The sequence below is a fragment of the Centroberyx gerrardi genome, chromosome 7, assembly GCF_048128805.1.
Source record: "Centroberyx gerrardi isolate f3 chromosome 7, fCenGer3.hap1.cur.20231027, whole genome shotgun sequence".
NCBI classification, from domain to species: Eukaryota; Metazoa; Chordata; class Actinopteri; order Beryciformes; family Berycidae; genus Centroberyx; species Centroberyx gerrardi.
In genome coordinates, this window is record NC_136003.1 from 16,602,710 (window position 1) to 16,615,415 (window position 12,706).

Below are 12,706 nucleotides of genomic sequence, written 5' to 3' on the forward strand. Positions count from 1 at the left end.
CTACTTGTATGTGCAGACGCAGCCAATCTCTTCCTCATGACGCCGCCGAGGATGGGCTCAGAGGGGTCTGATCACAATATTTAACACACCCACCCAGGACGAACAGTTGGAAGGCAAGGCAGTGTTGGGAGGACAAATGACAACCCAAATCCCTGCACCTGCCAAGCAGTCTCTGGTTTGACTTCAACGAGGCTTGGTGACAGAAGCTTTTGTCAAGGACCGGGACTGCGTCCAAGCATCCTTTGCAGCGGATCACCTGTTAGGCTATAGCCTATTCAAGGACTGCTTTTTCTTTTCTTTTTTCTCTTTTTTTTCTGGCGATGTGCTTATCTTAAATATTAGGAAGACATTGGTTTCGGGAGCCACATCAGTCTATTCATCTGACTTTTTTCAGAAGACAGCTGTGACACATCTCACTCCGTACTGGCAGCATTACAAGGAAACAGGTTTTGAGGAAGAATTTCGGTGCTTTTAACAGGGCAACCCCCTCCCTCCCCTCCCCTAACGATTTATTTAGTGGTCCGTCCTCCTGGCACTGTATCCTATTCAACAACGCAATGAATGAAGAATACTCCTTGAGCCGTTGCCAGTGAAGTGACCAGTGCTCGCAATGTGTCGGCTTGTCCACCTGGCTGGAGATGAAGAATTGGGACTGCTGTAAGAGACCCAGGCTCAGCACATTATGAGCATGGAGTTCCTGACATAACACGGATTATGTGTGCAATGATCACAGAAAATATTCAAACCAACAACGCTGCTTTTTCATCGCATAACACTGTTGGACATCTGTGCCGTAAGGTGCGCTGCGCTTGGTAAAGAAAGCTTACTCTGAAAAAAATGATCAAGATGATATTGTTTCGCAAATTCCGAGTGTTGATACTCATGGTGTTTTTGGTGGCGTGCACTATGCACATCATGATAGACTTGTTACCAAAACTGGAGAAGCGAGCGGCGGGAGCGGACAGCGGGGACGGCGGCTGTCAGTGCGCTCACAACCCGGGCGAGGAGACGCAGGGCTGGGGGAAGCAGCGCGCCAGGTCGGCGGCTGAAGCGGGCTGGCCTAACAAGCACACGCTGAGAATCCTGCAAGATTTCAGCAACGAGCCAAGCTCCAATCTCACATCACATTCCCTGGAAAAGATCACGGCGGCCGGGGACAGAGCGGAGTCCTTCAAGCGGATGAAACAGTCGGCGGGGAACGCGGAGGACCGCAAGCCGCTCATCAGAGACGCCAGCGGGGGTCGGACCGTCCCTGCCCCCGGTGTCTCTCGACTCTCCGCTCTGTTTGAGCATCCCTTATACAAGGTTGACCTTCCCCCTCTCACGGACGATGACACCTTGTTTAACGTCAACACTGACATCAGGTTTTATCCCAGAGCAGCGGGGAACCAAGAATGGTAAGCTGATGGGCTGCATGAACGGAACTGGAATCTCATATGGTGACAAGTGCAAGAGTGATATCAATGGGATATGGTGTCAGTGAACAATTAGACTGTTTTAAAACAGGTTTGATTGGTGATGGGGGGTTGAGGGGATGCACCACAAGTAGGTAAATGACTAAAAGTATTTTACACTCTGCGCAACACAAAGGAATAAAGGAATAAAGGTTGGGTAAAGTAGCCTAATCTTAGAATATGACTACTTAAAGGTAGATATCCTATCAGCTCAGTTTCTCATAGTATCCCATTTAGTAGCCTAGAATTCATTAGACATCCACCAAATCTGTATTCATTCACTTATCACCTTTTGCACATCTCTCTCTCTCTCTCTCTCTCTCTCTCTCTCTCTCTCTCTCTCTCTCTCTCTCTCTCTCTATTAAGATATCATTAACCAGCAGACAATTCCTTACATCCATCCAGTCAATTTCTCATCTCCTCTCTGCCTCTCTTGTTGCACAGTGAACATCCACCCATCCTTCTCTCCTCACTATTGTCATACCATCACATTCCTTGTTTTCCTCATAGACACTCCACTTATAACTTACGATCTCCTGGGATTTTTTGAATTGTCTTGGTTTATCATTATTCAGTGTTGCTGCCAATTTAACCATGTATTCGTATTAACAAATCCATAATAATAACAAATCCATGTGCTACTAAGATGAAGTTTACTGGGCCGATTCATTCAAATCAATTTAATATTTGTCTAGACTAAATTGTAGACTTAATTGTATCAGGTTGTTTGATACCCTGCAACAAAAGCCCATCCTTTAAAACAAAGGATAAACAGAAAATATCATTCCAGTGGGAATCAAACCCGCGCCACCTCAGTTTACTCGCACCACAGCGCCTTGAAGATTCTCAATAAACCTCCTCTCCTCTCCTCTCCTCTCCTCTCCTCTCCTCCTTTTCCAGGCACAATGAGGGGAACGAGGAGGAGGAGTTCCCTCCAACGGGGGAGGTGACGGCAGAATCCTACCCCAACTGGCTACGCTTCCACATCGGGATCAACCGCTATGAGCTTTACTCCAGACACAATCCAGTGCTGGACGCCCTGCTCAAGGACCTGGTTACACAGAGGATCACCAGCGTGGGTGAGTCAACCAGGGGGAACTACGTTACCAAGGTGTGTGTGTGTGTGTGTGTGTGTGTGTGTGTGTATAAAGGTTAGGGGGTGGAGGATGTATGTGTGTGTGGTAGGGTCAGACTCATATATGGGCCAATCTTGCCGTCCACTGCAGATAAGATGGAGGTTCCTCCCTGATCATAGCTACACAGTCTGTAAAATATGCAGTGAAATTGTATTTTCTTTGCACATTTTATTTATTCATTTAATTGTAAAATTGTGGGTCACCATGGCTTAAGAGACTGCTAACCTACCTAAAACAATTTCATTAGTATAGGGTTCAGTGGAGGGTTTTAGTATCCCATGGTGTAAATGCTGTTTCAGAGGTTTTTCCATCCTGGCAAGAGTAAAATTCTGGGGGAAAAAGACTGAGCTCATATTTAAAGATATTGAACATTAGCGCAAATATCGGCTATTGGCGCCTTCAGTCTAAAAATAGGCCTATATCGGCCTTCAAAAACCCAAATCAGTCAAACCCTAGTGTGTGGTGTGTCTGATGTGTCTGTGTGTGTAGAATGAATTAAAATAAGTCTGTTCCTCCATGTACAGTATGATTGAGTGTGTGTGTGTGTGTGTGTGTGTGTGTGTGTGTGCGTGTGTGTGTGTGTGTGATAGAGAAAGGGGCATGAAAGGAAGAGAGGCCATAATCACACACCTCTGCCCCTTTATATACATCTCTGCATCTGTGTGACTTTAAAAAGTTGTGTTCAATCCCCTGCACCCCCTTTTCTCTGTTGCAAGCTCCCCTCCTTGCGGCTTGTCCTGGGGTGCTTTCCTTGGTGTGTGTGTGTGTGTGTGTGTGTGTGTGTGTGTGTGTGTGTGTGTAGGTGTGTGTGCGTGTGTGTGTGTGCGTGTGTGTGTGTGTGTGTGTGAGTTTGGTTGAGGATGTTGGTTTGCATTTGTTAGGGCTGCACAATTAATTGTAGATAACGATTCGTTTCCACGATTATTAATTGTGTAATTCTGTGATATCGAGGTGTTTGTCATATTTTCAGTTCAAGTCCTGGTGTCGTATATCAAGCGCTTCCATTACATGTGACCAATCACAGCCTTTGAATGTGCAAAGCGCACCCATGTGACCAAAACCAAAGATGGAGAAGCAGGCAGTTCTCGTGGGAGACAAACCTGAATGTAAAAATGTTGTTTTTATTTCCTAAAAGTGGATCATTGTAGGTCATTTGGAGATACTTTGCTTTTAAACCAGATGACGACAAACAAGTTCAGACAACAAGAAGTTTTTCCTTGGAGTTGTAGCTGCGCCCCAAAGTAATAAAGTAGTAATTATTGTGTAAACAAAGCTTTTTAACTTCTGCTTCTCTGAGAAATACTACACTGAAAAATGTAAAAAATAAAAAAAAAAAAGAGAAAAAGTTAAATTATATGTTAAGGTGCAAAAGTGCAATAAAAAATGTCTCCTGAAACCATTACAAATAATTATGATCACAATATTTAGCAACATATTCAGGATTATCATTTTTGCCATCATTTGGTTTACTCTTGTGTCTATTTGTGCAGTGTGAGTTCTAAAAATAGACTCAGCATCAGGCCTATTAAAGCCTTCCCCACCAACTCATTGATATTAGTCCCTCCATCACTCCCAGGCAGCCTGCAATCATTCATGCTACACAGCTCAGCCCGTACTTTGGTAGTGTGTGTGTGTGCGTGTTTTGTGTATCCCCACTGTTTACAATGTACCATCCATCAATCAAGAGCTTCTGTGCCCAGAGACACCTATAAAAACGCTGTCTGTCTGCGCAGGCAATTCAAAACCCAGGGGGGTGTGTGTGTGTGTGTGTGCATGTGTGTGTGTGCATCAGACTGTACATGCCCCCTAGTTTGTGCACGGCCTTACCACTTATCTGTCTTACCAGAATTAGAAAACAGAGGCAATATTAGAAGTTTCTCTCTTCAACAAATCAGCATTTCTCTCTCTCTCTCTCTCTCTCTCTCTCTCTCTCTCTCTCTCTCTCTCTCTCTCTCTCTCTCTCTCTCTCTCTCTCTCTCTCACTCTCTCTCTCTCTCCCCTCGTCTTTGTCTGTCTCTCGCTCTCTCTGTTGGGGCAGGCAATGACCTTTTGTTCAGTCCTCAGTGAGACTCATAAATCATACATACAGTACAGTGAGGTGGCACAGGTGAGAGCGGGACGGATTCATCATCATGGCACGCGAGGGAAATCTGATGGTGGCGGGGGAGGCCCGGAGCTTTCCTAAAGACCAGAGAAGGGGAAGATATACTGTAGAAGATTAGACAGCGGCATCCATTAATTCACGGACGCTTAGCGAGGCAGAGCAAGAGATAGATCGAGATACATCAATAGAGACGACGTACATTGACACATTGCTACAGCGACAGATGTGCTGTAGGAGAATCCAAAGAACTGAATGTCTTGAAGGCACGCTGTTGAAGTTCACTCATGTTCAAGTCGTGTTCGATCGCATGTCAGCCCGGATACAATCCGGGGAAACAATCAGCCTAGCTTTGCTTTCACAAGGGATTACCTATTGTAGTTTTCGATTAGAACCGAATTTTATAAACGGCCAGCACCGAGCAGAGAATTGAGGTCAGTTCCTCCTGGACTGTGGCTTATGACTACAAGGTCACAGCATTAACACATAGTTCAGTCGCAAGCAATCTCTCAAAGGTTTAAGGCATGTTGTATAGCTGTACAAAGTTTAAAGAGCAAAAGATAGATTACTTGGGGGCACTATCCACTTGACCTGCTTCAGCAAATCTGACAGCGGCACACGTGCGGGCATAATGCTCCCTCTGTGCTCCTGCCTGATGGCTTTTATTTCACTTAATATCCATCCTCCGTCGTAGAGAAAATGCAGCGACTCGAGGTCAAGTAGGTTGTACTTCGTGTAACAGTGTATGTAAAATCCAGACGCTTTTGAAAATGAGTCACTGTAAAAGGAGAGACTTGGCAGGGGCGAGTGAGACAAACTGAGAGAAAGGGGGAGTATAACAGAGAGAGTAAGAATAAAAGGATGACATATATACACATAAAGAGGAAGAAAAACAACAGAGAGAAAATGTGAGAGAGCTCTGAGAGAAACAGAGAGAGTCAATAAACACAAAAGACGGCTCTGAGCAGGGGGTAGAGTGCAGCCAGCAGGACAGGCAGCCAGCCAGGCAGCCAGCAAGCCAGTCAGTAAGTGGGTCCACTACAGGGGGCTTATGTTGATATTGGGGTTAGGCAGAAGCGCAGTGTTGTGTAATATGCTCAAGTTAATGCGCTGTAATAAATGGGCAAATCCCCTGAAAGCCTGTCCATTATGACAGAAACACAAGGCATTTAGACAGGCCCGGCGGTCCCTTTGTTTGAGAGAGGGGCAGGCAGAAAGCTCAGAGTGTGTCTGAATCAGCCTATGGGACACACCATGGATGTGACTGATAGCCAGAGACATGTGCCCTGCCTGCTCCGCCCGGGTATATGAGGTCGTTTTGGGGGACGGAGTGCTTGAGCATCAGGCCCTCCTGGGGGGGGGGGGGGGGAGTGGTTGTGGATAGTCTAATGTGCACAAGCAATTGGCGACAATGTGCACGCGCCATGCAGACTCGCACCGAAACATCTGGTCGGAATCAGGTCTGTCACGTAGCATGGGGTCAATTCACTTTTGATTCAATTCAGGAAATTAATATTCCTCAAACTTTTGATATAAGACGATTTTCATTTCCCGAAGCAAAGTGTGTGAAATAATAAAGAGTGATTGCTCTATAATAAACGAATGAATTGTAGTCTCAATGCACTGCATGGATTGAAAGGAAAGTGACCTCTCTCACTCTCTCACTCACTCCTCACTCACTCACTCACTCACTCACTCACTCACTCAATCCTGTGTCCTTCACCAAAGATACTCAAACACACATGCACGCTGCAGGCACACCCACCCACCCTGTTACACTCAACCAAATTGTCCACTTCCATGTTCGACCCTCCGTCAGTCCAGAACTAGCTGCAGTTGCCAGCAGATGCTTTCCATGCCAGCGCTTTCTCTCAGCCATACCCAGCTCTTGCACTTTGATTATACACAGTGTCTGGCAAATTGGTCAGCAGATGTGATCACTCTATTATGTGTTCATGCTAAATTGCATTTTTCCAAATTGCCAAACAGGTGCGTATATGTGCGAGCGTATATGTGTGTATGTGTTTGTGTGTGTGTCTTAAAGTGTTTGGAACAGTTTAGATGCTGATCTAACTTCTCCCTTGTTTTCCTCGCAGCCATGAAGTCAGGAGGCACCCAGCTGAAGTTGATCATGACCTTCCAGAACTATGGACAAGCGTTGTTCAAGCCCATGAAGTAAGTACCACCGCAGCTGACTGCATGATAGCCCAATTAAACTACATTTAGATTTCAGCCTGCTCCACATCATCTGGGTGATGTTATCATTGTTGTAGTACCCTTGTTAAAACATCTAGAGTTTCTTTTACTCTGTTGAGTTCAGTGAATCTGCATTTCCCCCCCCCCCCCCTCTCACATCGCTAACATCAAAAGACTGTTTGATACAGTCGGTTTAATGTGCTCCCACTTGTAACGTATATGTTTCAAGAGGGCTGCCGAAAAACTCATCCGACTAAGCGCCAGACGCTGCCGCTCGCCGCGTCCGCATCTCGCGGTGTGTTCAGATCCACCGCTCTCCCCTCTGTGTGATCTTTTCTGGTGGGGAATCGACAGTCTGCTTTTTAATTAACATCAACAGGCTTATGTGTTAATTAAAATGAGCATTGAGCCGTCGTGGAGATGTCTTCGGGGAGGCATATATGCTGGCAGAAGTGCACCACACATAAAAAAGAAATACCCACTCTCTGAGCCGTCTGAGTTCTGAGTTTTGCCCAGTGAATTCCCATGCCCACACGGATAAACAGTGTCCAGGCCAACTGGGCCGCGATCAGAAGTAATTGCTCAGGAGCCTGGTTTGATTGCTGTGAAATGTTGGAGGGGTTTTCTACATGAGAGCCTCAGTGGAGTGTGTTAGAGAGTATGTGTGTGTGTGGGTGTGTGTGTGTGTGGGTGTGTGTGTGTGTGTGTGTGTGTACATACGCTTAAAGAACTGATGACGAAGGCTGTTTTGATGATACTTGCAAAAGCAGCAAAGTGTCATGTCTTGACAACCTGCAAAGGTATAGTGCGTGATGACGCCTTAATGCGAGCCAAACACATCACCATAGCAGCCAAACTCGCATTAGTGGGAGCAGGGAGTTACTTAGGGCCTGTGAGATCACCTTCAGCTTAAAAATGAATGATGAAATGTTGCCACTGAATATCTTTTCACTGTCAGGGCTTGATTTATGGAGAGGCTGCAAAGTTTATTCAAAGTTTGTTCATCTTGGTGCTCATATCTCTTATTCAACCCCACTTTACGTGCGTGCGGTGCCATTTAGTCCCTTGATATATCCACAAAAAATAGCAGCCATTGTTCGGAGTATGTTGCAACTGTTTGAATAAGTCATTTTCCTGTGTCCTAACTTGGCATTTTATTTCAAGGTCAATCCGTGCCTGAATATCGCCTTTTTTTTGTTTGCAAAATTAGCCTCGGAGTGTATGGTCCGGACTATGTGACTCTGAGCATCCAGCTTCAACACACACGCAAACCTTCCAAGCCAACAGCCTCATCTCACGCAGCAGGCATAGTCGGCACAGTCATATCTAATAGAAACTGAGATTGCTGTGTGTGTGTGTGTGTGTGTGTGTGTGTGTGTGTGTGTGTGTGTGCGTGTGTCAGACTGAATGACCATTAGACGGGACAAGCACTTCAGCCTGGTTCCAGGCGACATGTACAGTATATGCACATGCATATATTTATGTGTGTGTATGGTGGGAGGATGGGTCAGAGAAGAAGGAAAGGGAAGGTAGAGAGTTGTGGTCCGGCTTGGAGCCGCGGCTCAGGGCAACCTGTGGTCTTAAGAATGTGAGGGGAATGTCATGTATCATTCAGCAGTCATGCAATGCCTTGTTACAGACATGTGCATGCAGTTTTCTCAAGCAGAGCCTAGATACTGTGAGTCCCTTTGGAATAGAGGTTGTGCCAACATGTAAAATGTTTGCAGGACAAAAATACATTGAACAATCATGGCAACTCATCTTAAAAATATAAAACATATATGTACATGTTTTCAAAACTTCCTTTAAACTTAAATTTGTAGCTAGACTGGATTTTAGTTTCATACCTGGAATTCCAGTACTTCTGCACAGTTCAGTAATATAATATTATTTTTCATTGCCACATTTTCAACAATACAATGTTTGGTTAACTGTTGATAGATGGAAGTCTCATGTTCAGAGTTATGAGGTTCTACTGTATTATATTATGGTGGAGGAATAGAAAAGGTGATATGTGCAATTATTTTATTTATTTTATTTATTATTATTTTTTACAAAACTTTAATAATAGTGTAATTTAGATTTTAACAAGACTTAGCAAGTTAACCAGTAAACCTAAAACACTACATGTAAAAAAATGCAGTGATTTTACTGAGCCATGAGTAGAGAGAATTCTTTCTCAGATGCTGTTAGAAAGCTGTTTTGACTTTAATTATATGTCAGTTTCTGAATTACATGTTACAGATTCCCGCAGCTCCTTATTTAGACTGTCACAATTTCTCACAACTCCTTATTTTGACTGTCACAATCATCTGTCACCAGTGTTTACAGACATTGTACCAAAGTCCTCAATTCAGAAATGCAAAAATATCATAGTTTCGTTGTGAGAAAGAATGTAGAAAATCAAGCTTTGTTCTACTTTTTTTTTTTAAAGCAGATCATGAGATCTGAGTTTCTATCATGGCACTGATGTGTCTCACTTTTATTTCAGGAATTTTGGTGCATTATGGGTGCAGTAGTTCAGAGCGCTGCTGTGTTATATTGTTTTTCTTCACCTGTCCCATTGTGCAGCATCAAGTGGTGCTTCAAAGAGGCTTTGATGTTTAGGGCCTCCTTTGAGCCTAATGCAAATCTGTATACTGGCATGGGCCAGGAGACTGCACAAGCTGACAGCTTGCCAGACACCTCCACTCTCTATTTCTCTGTAGAGCTCAGAGAAAAAGTTTGGAATTTCTTTTTATCTGTCTGACTGACAGATATGATTGTTTTCACTGATTTAATGTGGGCACCCACAGCAGGGTAGAAGATGCTTATTTAGTTTTTCAAAGCGCAATTTGGTAAAGTGTAGTAGTTCACAATGAATCTTTTTTTTCTCTCAAAAGCGATCTCTGATTTTTGTGTTAGCCAAATGGTTTGTGATTTATTCCCTCAAATCTTTCAGTCCCAAACATTTTATCTGGCAATCTAACAGTTGCTTACAATGCATGCGTGTGTGAATAGGACTACAATTGTGGATATTGAAAGTGATTTTTTAGGATAGTCATCTATTCAAAACTGAAGTTCACTACACTTATCTTAATGCCTTGGCTACCCAAGACTGTAAAGTGCTGTCACAATGGCAAAGTCTTTCCTTTGGTACCAATACCAGTCCAGGTATCATGACATTTCATTTTAAAATGATACCACGGAAAAACAAAACCAAAAAAAACAACAACTTGTAATTAATATTTCAGAATTTTCTAGAATGTTTTAGATTTTGTTCATAAAATAATCATTGATAATACTTTTGAAAAAGGGGGAAATGAAACTACAAAAAGAGTTTCCATATTTTGGCATATTTTGCTGTGATGCAGCATCCCTTGCTCTCACATACTAGCTGCAAAGCACTATGCATGGTCATTCAAATGCACGCTTTCAAGTCAGAGCAGGATTATCTGGTAAAATTAAACTCCATCTGTGTGTAAACGAAGATTTTGCATTCATGAGTGTGAATTTTATGCAAGCTACCAAAAATAAGTATGATGTGAGACATAAAATAGATCACGGGTTCTGGAAAAACTTGAAGTTACGACAGGAATAGCAGATGGCCGTGAGAGAGGGTCAAAGGCTGAGAGGAAGGAAGAGACAGCATTGATAAAGAAGGACAGATGAGAGGCAGAGATAGGCCAGAGGCTGGGGGAGCGGTTAGCACTGCCAACCTGTCAAGGAGCCGGCTCTGCCAGCTGGAGCCGGGGTACAGGTCTCTATCAGGCCTCCATGCCTCATGCCTGCTTGTCTGTCTGGCTCACATCCCTGGTGTCCATCCCCCCCAGCCGTGCCAAGGACCTGGCTGTGGTACACCGAGCCATAATGTTCATGTCATACTAATTGGATTTGTCAGTTGGGGGCCGGGGGACGGGGGGGTTGTGACAACACTCAGATATGCAAAGGAAAAAAATCTTTTCGTTTCTCCATCACACACTGTGTGACAAGCCTGTCGCCACTCCCCTCCCTTTGATTTTGCTGATAGTCTCTGAGTTCAAAATGGTTTATGCATTGTGTAAATAACAGAAATGGCTTTGATTCTCCTTGTGTGTTGTGAACATGCCCCGTTCCTCCCGAGAGCTGTCATGTCAGCACACAGGGTTCATTACATGTAAACACGTGTGCTAGGAACATATATATAGGGCACACATGCCCGTCCTTGCACCATGTTTATGCACCGTGGGGAACCAAGATATGTCCTCCCCTCATATCTCATCTGCATGAACTCAATCAGTTTTGACAAGCTCGGGCTCTTAGCGCTAGCTAAGCCAGTGGGATTGGCTATGCAGCCTCTTAGCTGCAACACCCAAGAGGCTGCTTGGTTTTTATCGTCCACAGGCTGTTTCATAACCACAAGTCCATTGCAGGACTCATCATATCTACCATGCCCCAATTGCGTTTTGACTGACATTCCTCCATGGATCCCCTCAGTAGATATGGAATCCGATTAGGGCTGAAGCCATCTAATGTCCTGTGGAGAGCACTCCTCCCTGCTCTGGTTATTGATCTGATCATGAAAGATTGATGATTGTATTATTGATCTACGTATATTACTGTAAAGTGCAAGAGGAAATCCTGCGGCTCATAAACCGTCTTTGATGGCCTGTGGATTTGATGGTGAGTTTGATTCTGGAGACTTCTTCACATACTGTCTACAAATCTCTGCTCTTTACAAGAACTACCGTTTGATCTTCATCAAACCATCAACCATAGAGATCCGAGATCCGTATGCCCAGATCACAATCATGTTCTCACTTGGCTTGAACAGATAATAAGCACCTGTGGACCAAATCACAATAAAGAAAATAAAAGTAAAATCCTTCCTTAAAGCATCTCAGCCCATTTGTTATGTCTTCCAAGAGTTTGCGGTCTCTCACACAGGTTCTCTGTCAGGCTTGATCATTAATAGAAACTGTGATTGAAACCCAAAAAGGGGAGAAGGATCATTGCCTCCTATCATGTAGAAAAGCCAAACCCCAGCTACAGAACATCCATCCGGATCCACACCTGTCCCATTGTTAAAAACCTGCGCGACAACCAGAAATGTGAAGGGAAAGTCTCATTTCATGGATAAATGCCGCATGCCTATGGGCACACACGCATGCACAAACATACATGCACACTGTACATAAACACGTATATGTACTGTTTACATGCAGGAACATGCACTGCGCGTGCACACACACACACAAACCCCTCTAAAATTCCTTCCTCTGAATTCAAGACCACAGCTTAACACAGATCTTTTCTCATGTCTCACGCCTGACATTTCACGGTGGGAAAAAAATGATAGTTGAGAAGCAATCCTTTCTGTTTTTTCCTTTTCTTTGGGAGTCACTTGAATTAACATTATTTCTTTAAAGGGCTCCCCGGAGGACCATAAGAGCGCCGTTGACTCTCATAAGTTGGACACACTTTTGAGAGGTGCTGCCTGAGCTCATCTTTGGGTGTGTGTATAGATATGCGTGTCAGAGCGGATGGAGCATGTTACTACAGACAGCTGTTCACACAGCTGCAGCTCACTCACACACACACGCATAGACAGTCACACAGACACACACATAGGCCGCACTGTGGGGGTTACGGAGTTCGTGCACCCTCCATCACCTAGCGCTGGTGAAGGAAAATCTGAGAGCAGCCAGCCAAGTCCCAGCTGTAACCGCTCACTCACAGAAATGGGTATATCACACAGAGGGTGGTGACTGTGAACTCACACACTTTCCCTGCACACACAATAGAAAACTAGCTCCTTCGCTCCAGACCATTCACCGTTTCACACTTCCCTAATGATTTTT

General features: G+C 44.3%; 1 protein-coding gene across 1 annotated transcript in view; it reads left to right on the forward strand.

Moving 5' to 3' along the window:
* Window positions 1–122: 122 nt before the first annotated feature.
* fam20ca (FAM20C golgi associated secretory pathway kinase a) overlaps window positions 123–12,706 on the forward strand; it is a 46,148-nt gene continuing 33,564 nt past the window's right edge. Inside the window, exons 1-3 of the mRNA XM_071921197.2 lie at window positions 123–1,397; window positions 2,355–2,533; window positions 6,788–6,866. Coding sequence (XP_071777298.1) covers window positions 838–1,397; window positions 2,355–2,533; window positions 6,788–6,866 — 818 coding nt within the window. The 5' untranslated portion in view covers window positions 123–837. The remainder of the gene's footprint in view (window positions 1,398–2,354; window positions 2,534–6,787; window positions 6,867–12,706) is intronic.